The 16631-nt window shown below is 43.0% G+C and overlaps 1 protein-coding gene across 1 annotated transcript in view; it reads left to right on the forward strand.

Annotated features, from left to right (window-relative positions):
* The first annotated feature begins 28 nt into the window (after positions 1-28).
* Itga8 (integrin, alpha 8) overlaps positions 29-16631 on the forward strand; it is a 165319-nt gene continuing 148716 nt past the window's right edge. Inside the window, exons 1-2 of the mRNA XM_013014739.1 lie at positions 29-325; positions 918-1051. Of these exons, the coding sequence (XP_012870193.1) occupies positions 153-325; positions 918-1051 (307 nt within the window). The 5' untranslated portion in view covers positions 29-152. The remainder of the gene's footprint in view (positions 326-917; positions 1052-16631) is intronic.

The raw sequence follows: 16631 nt of genomic DNA on the forward strand, positions 1-16631 counted from the left end.
ACCCGGCGGGCGGGACCAGACGCCTGGCACCGCAGCGCGCTCCGACCCGGGACGCGGGCATCTGGGGATCGATCGCCAGGGCCCGGCCGCCCCGCTGCCCCCCGCTCGTCCCCCCTGCCTCTGCCCACCCCGCCAGGGAGGGACGGAGGGCCATGCCTGCCCGGACACTCGCCCCGATCTGGTGCCTCTCGGCCGCTCTGGGGATGCTGTGGTCCCCGGCCTCACGGGCGTTCAACCTGGACGTGGACAAACTCACGGTGTACAGCGGCCCCCGGGGCAGCTACTTCGGTTACGCCCTGGACTTCCACATCCCCGACACCCGCACGTAAGTGGCTGACCTGGGGCGGGGCGGGGGGGGGGGCGGAGGGCTCGAACCCCTCGCTGGTCAGCAGCACAGGTCCCCCCCCCCACCAAGCCTGTGTGTCTGAGATCTCCATCTCTCTTGTCCTGCATGCAAGATGTGCCTCGTGAACTTTGAACTCGAGACCTCTCCACTTGCACCGGGGTCCTGGGTTCAAAGACAATTTGCCTTGCACAAAGACCTGGGGTACACCCCCCCCCCGCCCCATCCTCCAGCCAGCCAGTCACCGGAACGACCACAGCATGGTCTGTGTATAGATCCAAGTGTCCCATGCGCAAGTGCCTTTGGTGACCAGCAGGGCTATGCTCCTCTTCCTCTAATCTCGGCTTTCCTTGCGCCCACCTCACTCCACCCAGACGAGAAGGGGGGGCAGGTTGGCACCCTCTTCCAAAGGTAGGCTTGCCCACAGATTTCCAGGAGGAAATCGAATGTGACAGCCTCTCCCGTTCTAGGGGCGTTCCTGCCCTCTACCCGCCCCCCCCCCTCCCAGCCTGGCCCCAGGGCTGAGTGCTCCAAACCTCATCCAGGCTGGCTGACCTTTGCCAACCTTTTCCAGGGCCAGCATCTTGGTGGGCGCGCCCAGGGCCAACACCAGCCAGCCAGATATCGTGGAGGGGGGAGCCGTGTACTACTGCCCGTGGCCCCTGGCCGGGTCTGCGCCTTGCAAACAGATTCCGTTTGACACCACCAGTAAGTGTTGCTTGTCATTGGGGGGCTGAGGGTGGGGAGAGGGTGTTGTGGTTTGAAAGCACTCCAGCTACCCCAGGGACAGGGGTCCATTTTTTTTTCTTTGTGTTCATTTTGCCTGTCTGCCTGTTCCATCCTTCTTGGTGGGCCGTGCGAGGTCCAGAGCGAAATCAGTTGCTTCCAATGGGTAGTGAATCCAGAGAAGAAAACATTTCTATCAACTCCTGATTGTCTGGATTGCTTCTGGCAACTTCTAGTTTTCTTACTGTCAGAAGTGAGCATTTTCAGGGCGAATGCATGTGTCAGAGAAATTCAAAAGGTACATCCTAAGCTTGGCTGTGGAGAGAATCGGATGGTTTTCCCAAGGGCAAACCTGGGAAAGGATAGATTTTTTAAAAGTGTTTCAAGTTTCCATACTCCGGAGGCAAGACTTAGCTGTAGACAACCCAGACAGCACTCTCTGATGCTCTGTAATTCTTTACAGAAAGATTTTTCTTTCAAAATATTGGCCATTGGATGCAAACTAGTACAGGCAGCGTGTGGATGGATTACATTCATCTCCAAAACCCCTAGACAGATGTTTCTTATTTAATTAAAGGGAAAATACATTTTTAAACAATTCAGTCTGGTTACATTTCCTCTGGTGTTTTCTCTTAGGAGTCCTGAGAAAATAAATTTAAATGTAATGCTTTTGAAAACATTGACACCGAATGCTTTAATTTTGTACCACTGAATCTTTAAGCATTCAAATGATAGATATGACAGGACACCAACTATCCTTTTGAACTGTGAATTCGTCAGTTCCATTAAGTCTTTGTTGAACAGTCACTGAAAATACCTCTTGTACCCCATAACTGTTCCATGACATCATTCTTGATTTCTGCCTACATTTGTTATCTTTGTTTTTCATTTTTACTTTTTATTCTTTGAGGGGTTGTACAAGAGGGTTACACTGTAATATGCCCATTTCTGTGCCCAAGTTCTGTATAAGTATTATGACCAAATTAGGAGCCTTTTGTAAATTTTTTAAATTGTGCTTTTTATGCCTATTTATATATGTCCCAAGCCCTTATTTGCCATTTATTTCATGAAGTCATTAAGTTATTCCATCCCATGATTTGTAAGTTCTTATTTTGAAGTTTAAGTTTAGCAACAGAAAAATTATACATTTGGGTTTTTCAAAAATCGTTGAATTAATTGCCTTATTACAGTCAAGTTTCATCTGGTTCCTGATCTCTAGTTTACCTGTACACCTTCGTAAGCCCCAATCTCAGCAGAAGGTTTTGGTTCAATAGATAAAAATCAGACTCCAGACATCAACAAGAATTTTTTAAAAAATTGACTACTCCCAATCACAATTTTCCAATATTCACTAACAATAGCTAATATTTTCCAAAGTCCATTCTACAGCAATTGTTTGGAGTTTTGAATTCACTTTTCCATAAAGAACTAATGCTGAAAGATTACATTGTTGGAGGGCTGAGAAGGTGTCTCAGTGGTAGAGTGCTTGCCTTGCATGCATGAGGCCCTGGGTTCGATTCCTCAGCACCACATAAGCAAAAAGAAAAAAGCCAGAAGTGGTGCTGTGGCTCAAGTGGTAGAGCACTAGCCTTGAGCTGAAGATCTGAGGGACAGTGCCCAGGCCCAGAGTTCAGGCCCCACAACCGGACCCCCCCCCAAAAAAAAAGATTACATTGTTGGTTTCTGGAAGATCCCCCAGGACTGCACTCCATCCTGGCTGTAGCCGAATTATATTTGTAATGAATTGATATGGGATGAACTGGCATAACTTGAGCTATTAAAGAAATCAGAAAATCATGTCAAGCAAAGATTAGCGTGACTTGGATGAAGGTGAAGGCGTATGTGCTTCTGAAAATGCAGCTGGCTGTCTGAAAGGGCTTTGGACAGATGGCTGTGCACGTCTTCTACATGTATAGCACTTTTCTTGATAGGCACAGGCTACTATTACCCTTATCGACCATAATAGTAATCATTTGAAGTGGATACTCAATGGGGTGGAGCAGGTAAAGGGGAAAGGACTGGGCAAATGAACAGAAGAGAGGGAGAATGAAGTCAAGAATCCAGTGCACATCCTACAAATTTAAGAAGAGTGAGGGGAGGGGTAAGGAGGAGAAGGATGGGTGAGAAGGTTGAAGAGGGTGACAGTGATGGAGCTACGTTGAATTCATCAACTGCTTCATTCTGTGGCAACCCCTTTGTACAGCTACTTAAAGATAACAAAAACATTTAAATGATTAAAAAAGCGCCAAAATAGTAATTTGGGGATTCATAAGGGGGACAAAGGGAGAAAAACGAAAGAAATAGATGTTCCTGAAATCATTGCACAGGAGTGGTGTTTGTAGAAACAAGGGCAGATACAGTGAACAAAGTTGGAGGGGAATGAATGAATGGTCCAGCTGGTAGCCAGCAATGAGGGCAGTGTTGTGTGATCTGTCTGAGAAGGCATCCCCACTGAGGAGACAGGAATCATTGAGGAGTTTCCAGCCTCAGCCATAAGGGGGTACTGTGGGCCCAGAAAACTTGGTTGCTGCTGGGAAGGGCTTGGAAATAGGGGAGAAAGGAGTCAGAGGGCCTTGCTCTGGGGCATGCTACTGAGCAGGCACCCTCTGGCTGTGATTGCGCTAGCAGTGTACCCCAACACCATAGAACTGGGTGCAAAGTGTGAAAAAGAAGCCACAGCAGAACTAAGTTGGAGCACCCGCAGTGCTGCAGGCAGAGAGACAACTTGGGAACAAAGTTGCCAGATGGAAACAGACATTGCTGGCTTGTGAGTCCTGTAGTCGATCAGGTCAGGGGTATGACATGAATTGATTACTACAGTCTACCAATCACTTGGCATAGGTTATTTCTCATCTGTAATACAAAATAACTATGAAAACTCATCTTAGGCACAAAGAAACCGACGGTAAACATATGGTCAAGGCTATACAATGGGGGAAACTGATCTAGGTCTCTGCTTACTGCCTACTGATCTTCACCTGCCTATCTTCAGGAAGCAAAGAGAGGTCTAGTCTTCTTGGAATGCGGGTTCTGGAAGCCCTGTTCACCTTCTCTCCCATTCCCCTGTCCTCCTCACCCCACATTTTACCCTACAAATTCCAGTATGAATGCTCCTCTAGAGAAGAGTTGAGGGGGAAGGGTAGGAAGGGCTGCAGAAACCCAGAGTCAAGCAGCAGGGGTAGTCTTGGTGGGAACTGGGGATGGAGTATGGCTGTGATTGGCTCAGCTCTCACTGAAGCTGCACTCAGGGTCCCCAGAGAGCCACCATCTGCTGCCCGTGCCAGCACTGCATTGTCTCTCCACAATAAAGAAAGCTGAGCACGCTGCTGGCTCACACCTGTAATTCTAGCTACTCAGGACACTGAGATCTGGGGACAGAAGTTCAAAGCCAGCCTGGGGAGAAAAGTCCACAAGACCTATTTTTAAAAAGCCATAAGTGGAGCTGTAGATCAAATTGTAGAATGCCCAAACTAAGGGACATTGACCTGAGTTCAAGCCCCAATAATGGAGGAGGAACAAGAGGAGGAGGAGGAGGAGAAGGTCAAGAGGACAAAAAGGAGGAGAGGAGGAAGTGGAGGAGGAGGAGAAGGGAGAAGAAGAGAGGAGGAGGAGGAAAAGGAGGAAGAGAGAAAAAGAGGAAAAGAGAAGAGAAGGAGGGGAAGGAAGAAAAAGAAGGAGGAGGGGAGGGAGGGGGAGGGAAGGAAGGAAGGGAGGAGGGAAGGAAGGAAGAAAGGAAGGAAGGAAGGAAGGAAGGAAGGAAGGAAGGAATGGAGGAAGGGAGGAAGGGAGGGAGGGAGGGAGGGAGGGAGGGGGGAGACTGTGAATCCGTGGATACCCGCAAACTGTGACATGAAGGCACAAGCATATATTATATCACCAGTATTCCTCTGTAGAAGTTTCTGTGACTCACTGTCTTTTCTCCTGTCTACTTTTCCTATCTAGTAAATCCAATGCTTCTTTTTCTTTTTTTTCTTCTTCTGGTGGAGCAGGGATTTGAACTCAGTGCTGTGCACTCACTAGGCAGACAGTGTACTGCTGAGACATGCCTTCACTACCGAAATCCAACCTTTCTACAAAGATATTTTGACTTGTTCAAGCCATGGGATGGGGAATCTATTCAGTTTTCTCAGCTAGACACTGAGGGGAACTGATGTGTAATTTAATCCCTGAATGTGATCTTGCACCTTGATTTATTTCAGGTTTAAACAAATCTGTTCAACAGATACCCATTTTATTGTTGTTGCCATTAAATAGTCATTGTTTTAGCTTTTCTTTATCATGTAACTAGGATTTGAATTTAAAAAAAATTTTTAACAACGGCTCATGATAAGCATAAAAGCAGAGGAAACTTGGGCGACTCCACACTCCAAATGCATGATTACTATTAAACTCCCATCCTTTCAAGTAAAGAAAAAGGGAACTTTGAGGAAGCAGATGGTGGTGGGGGGAAGTGCAAAGAGTAGATAATTCTCTTGCTCTGTACAGTATCAAGTAGGCCCCCCATCCCCTTCTCTCCCTCTGCCTTTCCCCTCTCATTTCAACAGAAGGAAATCTCTCTCATCACCAAATTGATTTCTTCCACTTCAGCTTCAGGAACTCTCTAAACCAAACCCTGCGCCTTAAACAACTTAACACATAACCTCTCAACTGCCAAAGTCACAGCTTGCATTCATACCCACTGCAACTTTATTTATTTATTTTTTAATTCCCCCGGTGGTGGGGCTTGAACTCAGGATCTGGGCATTGTCCCTGAGCCTCTTTGTGTTCAAGGCTAGTGGTCTACCACTTGAGCCACAGTGCCACTTACAGTTTTTGAGTGGGTAATTGGAAAGAAGAGTCCCAAGGGGACTTTTTTGCCAGGGGCTGGCTGCAAACTGTGATCCTCAGATCTCAGCCTCCTGAGTAGCCAGGGTTACAGGTGTGAGCTACCTGTGCTCAGCCCCACCGCAACCTTTATTTCTTATTTCTCTTGCCCTTTCCAAACCAATATGCAGATTAAATAACTATACAGGTTGTTCAGTCACAACCCTTCTGCTAAAGAAGGGAGTGGCTCAAACCATGAAATGGACACCTTATCTTGGCAACAATAAGAGGACAAAAATCACAACAATAGGAATAAAAGCATGGTGTCCCAAACAGTTGATTGTGTTCAGTGCCCAAAGAACACATGTAGAGGAGAAAGATTATGGTGTATGCTAATAAATGATGATTCGTAGAGCCCTAAAAATAGCAGAGACAATACAGCTGGAAGCCACTCACAATGAAAGACCCACATGAAAGGCAACTGGAAGAGGTGGGAAGTAGAAGTCATCTGAGAATGACTGCTAAAATTGGCTTGGCCTTCATTGAATATCTTCACAATTAGAAGGAAAAAAATTAAGGACTGGAAATCAGAGTTGATTTGGTTAAGGCCTCTCAAAGCACCAGAATGGGAAAAGACTTCTGTTACAATCGTGTGTTAGCTTGGAGACCAGAAGACTTCTTTTTTGTGGTGGGGGGAGATTCTGTTTCATTTTGTGTTAAGCTGAGACCACAGTAGGAGGCAGCTCAGAGCATCTGGCCGCATGACTGGTACAGGGTTGGGTTTTGATACTGTGAGCACCACCCTTTTCTGCATCTAGGGGGTGGTACATGTGGGCCACATAAGTCTTGCCTTGTCAGTGTCCCCATGAAGATATCAGTTTTTGTTCAAGAACAAAGACAAGAGAAAATGTAGTTCACACTCACTGAAGAACAGGACAGAGGAACTAGCAAAGGTGATAGGATTCAGGAACAGCAAAAACACCTGGACCCCAGTGAAGTCCCATTGGATGGGAGAGGGGAAAGGAAGATAAACGACTGCTTTTAAGACTTCAGAATGGGACTGGAGATGTAGCTCAGGGGCAGAACACTTAACTTTGGCATGTGCAAAGTGCTAAGTTCAAGCCCCAGCTTCGGAAAAATAAATCAAAGAACCCATGCTACATAGAGATTATCTACACCTAGCTAGACACATAGACAGAAATGCCTAAGCATAGGCATGTATATGCAGAAATCTTCCTCTTCTAAGTGCTGGTCCAGACAGATCAAGAATTGTGTAGCTGAATGTCTTACTTTTTCTGCGAGAAATTCGTGATGGCCACCATGGCTGAGTACACTGACCTGAGCACCCACCACCCAGCTCTAAACAAATCTTGATTGGCTCACACTTCCCTGCCACAAGACACAGTTGAGTCCTGATAGGAGACATGAGGAGGCAGTGATCCGTACAGCACATAGCAACCGAGGAAGCAATTAGAAAAAGGAAGTCCTTGAAACTCCAAGTAAAAATGGGAAACAGACCCGCTGTGGGGCAAGTTGAGTAGTAGGAGCATTAGGCGCCTGTTGCTTAATCTGCAGAATTCTGTCAGGAAGGCTGTGTGAGGGAGGGAGCAGGCATACAGGCTCTTGGCCAGGGTATGCTGGGCAGCCACCACTGCTGCATGCTGGGAGAACTGTCCAAAATAGTCTAGAAGTTATTTTGAAGGAAACAAAATGTATGCACTTTGACATTTAAGTGGACTGGCTGAGGGGTGTGTGTGAATTGTGCCCTTTGCTGTGTTCATGTGCAAAATTGCACCCGTGACTGAGAACTCCACTCTTGTGTTCCCCTGGTACACACCATCCAGACACACACACACACACACACACACACACACACACACACACACACAAACAAACACATGCAATTTGGAGGAAGCCAGATTTCAAAACTAAACAGAACCAAGCTTTGGCTTTACTGAAGCCCTATTCATCGTTTAACCAGCAAGCCTGTTGAGAGCACGTAAAGATGACATATACATATTAGTTTTTACCTGGTACTGGTGGCTCATGTCTGTACTCCTAGCTGCTCAGGAGCCTGAGATCTGAGGATCTCAGTTCAAAGCCAACTGGGACAGGAAAGTCCATAAGACTCTTATCTCCAATTAACCACCTAAAACCAGACGTAGAACTGTGGCTCAACATGGTAGAACGCTAGCCTTCAGCAAAAGAGCTCAGGGACAGTGCCCCAGGCCTTGAGTTCAAGCCCCACGACTGACCAAAAAAAAAAAAAAAGATGATACATAAGTTTTAAAAATTCAATCTCAATAGCATGTCAATAAAAACCTATATATTTCATGGAGGACATAATGAATCCTAAAATAGATTGAACACAGTGTCTATCCTACAGTAATACAAAGAGATGAAGATATGCAAGCAAATTGTGAGTCACTGAGACATGTTTTATACTATTACATCATCAGTGAGGGACGGTGATGGAATTCAGGCAGGCCTGAATTGCAGCTGAATATCACCAGCCAATCCAGAAAGAAACTGGACCTCAATCATGCAGAATGAAGAACTTGATCGCAGCTCAAGCCCACCAGTTGTCTTCCAAACTGAGACACTCTTCTAGATCCACAAACTTGAGTGAAAGTGATCCATTACCCTTTTGATTGTTTTAGTAAAGATGAGGCGCAGATAACAAAAATAAGTTTCTAGAAGAGATTGCCAAGTGTTAAGAAGGGGAGGGAGATGATTTTATAGGAGAGGCCTGAGGGACTTGGGGCAGATGGGTAGAACTTACTGTTGAACTTTCAGGCTTGATGGCTGTAGCTGGCTCATGACTGTAGGCAGTTGTTGAAATCCATAGCACAAAGAGTGAGTTTTGTTGTATATAAGTAATAAAAACAAATTTTTTTAAAAAAAGAGAGAAAAGCATAAATAGAGAAGGCAAGAAAATTACGTATTTGATATGATCCAATTGGTTTTTTGGTCATTGCTGTAACATATGAGCATGTATGTGTGTGGGAGGTGGTGTGGGTGAGTGTGTATGTGTGTGTGGGAGTGCGCATGCTCCAGTCCTAGGACTTCAACTTAGAGCCTGGGCGCTGTCCCTGAGCTGTTTTTGCCCAAGGCTAGTGCTCTACTACTTGAGCCACAGCTCCACTTCTGATCTTTTTTGGTAACTTATTAGAAGTAAGAGTCTCTTGCCTCAGCTGGCTTCAAACTCTGATCCTTAGAACTCAGCCCTGTTGAGTAGCTGGGATTACAGGTGTGAGCCACCAGCACCCAGCCTATGATCATTTTGACTATGGTAGAATAATACCCAGATGTGTAAAATCACCTACCTGCAGAGTCTGGGTCCTACCTTTAAATCAGAGTGAACAATTATATCACATACCATAGCACCTTCTTTATCATTCTTAACTAGGGAATAATACATTCAGAACATGTTTGGTTGAAAAAGAAACTAAAGGAAAATGTGTTGAATGAGACTAGATCTGTGAATTAAAGTATCATGCTATGTAATTCCCCCAGGATTGTAAAATTCAGGCCTGTCAGAGCCCTCACTGGTAGTCACCAGGCTATAGAAGTCTCACTCAGGGCTGTGAAGGTGGCTCAGTGGTAGAGCGCTTGCCTCGCATGCATAAGGCCCTGGGTTCGATTCCTCAGCACCACATAAGCAGGAAAAAAAAAGCCAGAAGTGGTGCTGTGGCTCAAGTGGTAGAGCGCTAGCCTTGAGCTGAAATGCTGAGGGACAGTGCCCAGGCCCAGAGTTCAGGCCCCATGACCAGAAAAAAAAAAAAGAAGTCTCATTCAAACACAGGATTAGAGTTACCAAAATTAGTGTAATGTCACTCCAGGGCATGTATTTATTTGCATTGGGTCAGTGTTTTGGGTTTGTTCTTTCTTCAGCTCTGCAATTTGATGGATACAGATTTAAATGTGATTTTACAGAGCCCTCTTAACCATCTGCCCTGGTTTCAAGGAGATGGCAGTAGAGAGAACACACACCAGTGCTACAGGCCTAGGTTTAGTCAAAGATGTACATGGCCCCCACTGACACAGCATCTCACTCCATGCGGGTTGAGCAACGGAAGCCAACTTCCAATTGCCAGCTTATGACTCCATGTTGCACCTCAGCTATCATCTGCCACGATTTCCCCAGCCATCTCCACCTCAGCCATCTTCTTGCCACAATTCTGGCACAACACATGTCCTTGTCACACTACCTCATGATGCAGCACATCATCAAACACTCCTGTGTACATGAGTGACTGTTTGCCCAAACACACGGGTCCCTGTTTATTTTACAGCCACCTCCTTAACCACTCTGAGTCTTCCATTTCTGTCTTCCCACATTTACCACAAAGATATATGTTTCAGAAATTAATTCTCAAGTAGCTATGAATTCTTTTTCTGGGAGGGGGAAATTAACAAATCCTCTTAGTGGCCTTTTATATCACACTAAAAGCCAATGTTGTTAAACTTCCTACATATGGAATGTCAATTAAATTATGTCAAATAAGTCCCAGGGTTATATATTATATAATGATAAAAATGAAGTTTAAAAAGAATCAATATTAATATGGAAGATTGCTTTTGTTTTAATGTTAGGCAGGAAATACACATATTGTGTCTACAACTGTTTGAAATATAAGAAGAGTCTGGAGAATGATTAAAATTTTTCTTTTTAAAAATTAGTTTTCTTGCTTTTAAGACTAGTGATCAGGAAAACTAATTCTAGAAATGAACATGAAAAATTACTGTACTGAATTACTATTAAAGTAATTCAATAATATAATTATGGAGTTGACGACTTCTAGTAATAAAGTCTCATGGTAGGAAATATAAATCCTCTATAATGGAGGATGAGCCAGTTCCTCTTTTGTCTTGGGTGTCAGTGGTAGAGTTGCTTAGAAATGTGTTTATTACATACAGACATTCATGTTTCGAAACAGTGAAGACTACAATATTTCCAGAAACCCAATCGGACTCACTGGTTTCATTCTGGATTTTCTCTAAATCGATAGAAATATAGACTTGATAGTATGATACAGTTATTTCCAGTCCCTTCTAGAGTAAGAAAACTGAATAGAGCTGATTTGAGAATCCCTGGGCATGATGAGCAAGCCTGAGAAGTTTATTCAAAATGTGTTTCTACCACACTCAGTTTACCTTAGTGTAAGTGGGCCATGTGTAGAAACCACAGTGACCAAAGATCCAAATAAGCTTTAAAATATACAAAGTATTGGGTAGAATTCAACCTATCAGGTGACCTTATGGAGTGGTGTTAGCCTTCCAAACAGAAATTGATGTTTAGTTCTCATTCTGTTATGCTCAGTAATGAAGTATTTTTTAAAATAGTATATGTAATATAAATAAGAATGTATAATAATTATATCAATGATTATAATATAATATAATGCATATATTATATTAATAATTATAATATACAATGTATATATTATATTAATAATTATAATATAATATATATTCATATCAAGGATGAGTTTTAAGGCCTATTTAGAGCATTTCTTTTAGGGTACACCATTCTAAAAGAGCCAAGTAAGGTTTATAAATATTCTGCAAAGGTGTGTCTGTTTCTGCAAGTAGAGATGTATCCGCTCACTCCTGTCAGCAATATGACTTGAGTGGAGAAAAATTGTCAGGTGATAGGAAGGAGCTGGGGAAGTGATAGCTAGAGCAGCATTTTCCCAAAGTTCTTATACACACATCATCTGAGTGAGCATAAAAGGTTCATATTAAATAAGCTTGGAATTCATTTCCCACTATGGGACTGACAAGGCATATAATAGCACTAAGAACTGACAAACTGAAAAACAACCAAACCAAACCCACTGGACTCAGAAGACAGGACTTCTACCAACAACTCCACAGTGCCTATCTGGTGCACAATTAAGACACAAATGGCCCCATAGCTCTGGTTCAACTTCCTGCACTCCAGGCTCAGGCTCAGATCCAGGCTCATGGGGCTTCATTCTTGACCCATGTGTCCAGAATCACCCCAACTGGGAAGGGGATGGGGACAATTGGACACTGTTAAAGTTCCCAGGGGGAACTGGCAATCATTCCTTTTTACATTTTGTAAGCCAAACAATGACAACTTTATTTAAAAGCTGAATATTTATCTATAACTGTCAACATGGAATTTATTTTTTTATGCAATTCTTTCTAACATATTAATAAGATGATTTCTTTGTTGCTTTGTATGTCCCTCCCCCACAATATAACCCCTGATTTCACTGTATTTGATGTTGGTATAAATTGTGGAGGGGTAGGGAAAAAACAAATCGTTTAACTAGGGATACAGGTGGACCCATTGCAACAATGAGATGTACAAGTCGTTATGTCGAAAAACGAACTTTACAGCTTTGATGGGGGGGAAGGATTGGGTAGGGGGAGACAGGGGGGGAAGTATAGGAAGGGATGGGAAGGGGAAACAAAGAAGAGGCAACAATGCTTGATAAGAAATGTACTCGTTATCTTGCTCATGTAATTGTAACTCCTCTGTACGGTATTCTCACAATAAAAAAAATAATAATAAAAAACCTCTAGAGCCATGAAGGAAAGGAAATTCAACAAAAGCAGTTGTCTTGGGACATGTGATAAGACTAGGTTTCGTTCTAATGAAGGTCTTTTTCCAGGACATGTGTTGGGAATACTCAAATGCCATATAGTTCTTTGAGGCTCACATCCCAACCCTACAATTGGGGTAGAGAGCAAAACACACAGCAGACATTGCAAAGACAGGAACATTTGAAGATCCAAGTGCAAGTATTGTGCCACCGATCTGTCTACAATCTTTCCACTCAGTGCCCCTTCTCTACCACCTGTGTCACCTGAGAAAAATGGTTGTACTTCCTCCTCTTACTTATCCTCCTTAAGTGGCCTGTTGGAAACCGTAATCTCTTTTTCACAAAAAGTCACCCCTTTAATTGTAACACATTTTCACTCATTAAAATGTTATCTAAGGGGATTCATAGAAGTACAAATAAAAAGAACTTCATTAGTGGCCTTGAAAAGCAGACCTTAGAATATGGATACAAGTCTTTACAGAAAACAGCAGTGACAGATAAGAAATGGAAAGATCAGGTCAGAGGGGATAGAGAGGAGAGAGAGAAAGAGAGGGGCAGGAAGAGAGAGAGGTGTGTGTGCATGTGTGTGTGTGTGTGTGTGTGTGTGTGTGTGTGTATGTGTATGCATTGTTTTAGATTGGATCCGCATCAGTTTTCTGTTGCTACTGTAACAAACAGCCATATGCCTAGTGGCTTTAAGAAAACACGGATTGATTACCTTATGGTTCTGAAAGCCAAACTCTAAAATGGATCTCCTTTAGGCTAAAATCAAGGTAATGGCATAGTTGTCTGCCTTCTGGAAACTCTAGGGGAAAAAAAAATCTGTTTTCTTGCATTTTCCAGCATTTACAGCCTGCCAGTATTCTTTGGCTTATGACTCTTTTCTCTTTGTTTCTGGTGGTGGGGGGTGTGAGTTGGGGATTTGTATGGTACTCAGGGCTTTCCATTTGCTAGGCAGGCACTCTTATCACATGAGCCTTATGTGCATTCCCGTTTTTCTACTGGTTACTTTCAAGGTAGGGTCTCACTTTATACCAGTCAAGCCTGGGCTGCCATTTTCCTTTGTTGTGCTTCCCCATGTCACTGGGCATGACTGGCTCACATCATGTGGCTTGGATATAGATTGTGATGGAATCTCATGAAATTTGATGCCCAGGCTGACCTCGATCTACAATTCTGTAATAATCACCTCACATTGTAAGAAAGTCAGTGTGAAAGTCATGAGATGGGTACAGCTGGGAAATGGAGACATGCCTAAAAAGAAGCAACTCACAGAAAGAAGGGCAAAGAATTAGGCCAAGGGCCAAGCACAGCCAATATTAGGTAGGGTTGGGGCCGTAATCCCAAAAGACATAATCGCATACACCGTAAACTCTATTCTGACATTCTGAAAAGTCAGAATCTGTCAATTTTTTAAACCCCTAAATTCAGAAGCTTCAAAAGATCAGAACTCCAAGTTGGGCGCTGATGGCTCACGCTTATAATCCTAGCTACTCAGGTGGCTGAGATCTGAGGATCATGGTTTAAAGCCAGCCCAGGCAGGAAAGTCCATGAGATGCTTATCTCCAATTTACCACAAGAAAATTGGAAGTGGTGCTGTGGCTCAAGTGGTAGAGCACTTGAGTTGAAGAGCACAGGGATAGTGTCCAGGCCCAGAGTTCAAGCCCCATGACTGACAACAAGAACAAAAAAAGATCACAACTCCAGACATATAATTCTTGAAAACACAATTTTAAAATAATTTTAAAGAAGTGTTTAAAGTTTTAAATGGCAGTGTATTGGAGAAATATATAAAATATGACCCAAAAATATCATAGGCCACTTCATGTAATGGAACAGAAAGATATAACATGAAATAAAAGAGACCCTATATTTTTGAAATAATAAAGCTCCAGCCAATAGTTATGCAGATACTTATAAGCAGATGAGCCATCTTTATAAACAAATAGATCAAAAAGTGAAATGCATAACTATATTTCCCTGTATGGTCATGGCGTGTGTCCAGCTTTGTAACTACAGTCACTGGGAAAACCCCACTGGACGATAGCAAGCCTTGGTTAAGATCCAGCAAAACACTCTACAGGTCACCACTAAAGATAATACAGTCCCCCCAAAGAGTGGAAATCTCAAGATACTTTTTTATTTCACAACACAAACGTACCAAAAACCCCAGCTCTATTTACTGAGGAAATTTCAGTGTTTTCATGTTTATGCACAATGCTTACGAAAGAAGTCAACAGTTCCATAATGTAATTTTACGGAGTCAAATTTCCAAAAGCTACATAAAGGGAATTAGACCCTCTAAAGTTTCTGCCAAAGCCTCTGGCCAATTGAATACACTAATCTTCACTGGAAATACACCCAAAATAATGCTTTGGCGGGTTCCCATGTGTCTGGTCTGATGAACTTGATGCAACAATCCCTAAAATAATTGATTGTGCACTCAGCCCTTCCGCAGAATCTGACTGTCTTTCCCTCTTCCACAGCCACCCGCCTGCTTTCTCAAGGGGAATTATGGTTTGGGAACTACCAAGTCTTGAGATTTCAACATGTTTGTATGCTACTCTTCCAAGATTATGATTTTGAGGGAATCTAAGATTGTCAACATTAGGAATGTTGATCTCTCAAGATTTCAGAATCATGACTTGGGACTTTTTTTGAAGAGTCATGAGTAGCCAAATAATGGTGAGTTTTGAGTAGGCCAGGGCTAGAATTTTAATGGTATTTTTTAAGTGAGCAGTTTTGCTATTGGATGAGTAAAGGATGGCAAAGCAAGCCAGAACAGAAGCAAGGAGATGAGGCAGGAGTAGGTTATCTTTGAAGTGGGGCCTGGTTTGAATGATAGCAATAAGGGCTAAGAAGTGACTAGAGCTAGAAGTATTGGAAAGCACAGCTAGTGGGGTAGGATTATAGATCAGGTAAGGAAGGAAAAGAGAGGACATGTTGACCTGAGTTACTAGAGATTGGAATTCGTCCAGGTTAGTGGGGAAAGGAAATATCATGGCTTGACACAGTTATGTGAAATTTGGGATAAAGATTAGATATCCAAGTGGATATCAAATAGAAAGTTGAATAAATGATCCCAGACCTATACAAAGGCCTGAGGATTAAAATGTAGAAATAGGGCTAGGTGCTCATGGCTTACAGCTATAATCCTAGCTATTCAGGAGGTTGAGATCTAAGAATCACAGTTTGAAGCCATCCTGGGCAGACAAATCCAAGAGATTCTTATCTCCAACTAACCAACAAAAAGCCAACACTGGAGATGTGGGTCAAGTGGTAGGGCACCAACCATGAGAAAATTGCCAAGTGAGAATACGAAGTTCAAGATCCAGTTAACCCCCCCCCCACCCCAACACACACACTCATATAAAAACAAAAAAATGTAAAGAAGATTGAAGCCATATATATAAGGATGATACATGAGACTATAACTAAGGGACTAAGAGCGGATGAAGGAAAAGGCAGCAAAGTGAAGCAATTATACCAGAAAACAGATGAACTCAAAATGGAGCTGAGTAAATACTTGGGAGAAGAGGAAGACGGTGATAACCCAAGAAGGAGGTGTAAAAATCATCTTGATTGGATTTGATGTTTGGAGGGGAAAAATGGTCCTTTAAATTTTTTCTTGCATAAGAAGCAAGGTTATAAGCTAAGAGTGCAGAGACAGAAGAGATTGGGAGAAGGGAATGGAGTAGTAATGACAGAATGGCAGAAGGCATCAGGTAAGGAAATGACTGAGATGATCAAGCAATGCATAAACCACACCACTGTCTGATGTATTTATTGAGAGAATACGGGTTTGCCTCTGCTCACTACAGAGTGTAGGTCTACTTTTTGGGGATGAAGTTGAATTCGATCTTCCAGAGAGTAATTCCATCTTAGATGCTAATCTTCCAGAAGAATAAGTAGCAGACTTAGAATTCTACTTGTATACTTCAGTGCCTGTTTTGTGTAACTTTTAGAATGGTGATTTTTTTTTAACCATGGTATGAACTGTTCCATTAGATAAATGGTTGGGATCATTTTTACTTCATCTTCTAGCATCAGAGTTGAAATCCTAACAAATATACAACCATGTGACATGAGATGATATAGATATTTTTCCTTCTTTCCTTCCTTCCTTCTTTCCTTCTTTCTTTCCTTCCTTCCTTCCTTCCTTTCTTTCTTTCTTTCTTTCT

The sequence above is a fragment of the Dipodomys ordii genome, unplaced genomic scaffold (assembly GCF_000151885.1).
Source record: "Dipodomys ordii isolate 6190 unplaced genomic scaffold, Dord_2.0 Scaffold24, whole genome shotgun sequence".
In the NCBI taxonomy this organism is placed as follows: Eukaryota; Metazoa; Chordata; class Mammalia; order Rodentia; family Heteromyidae; genus Dipodomys; species Dipodomys ordii.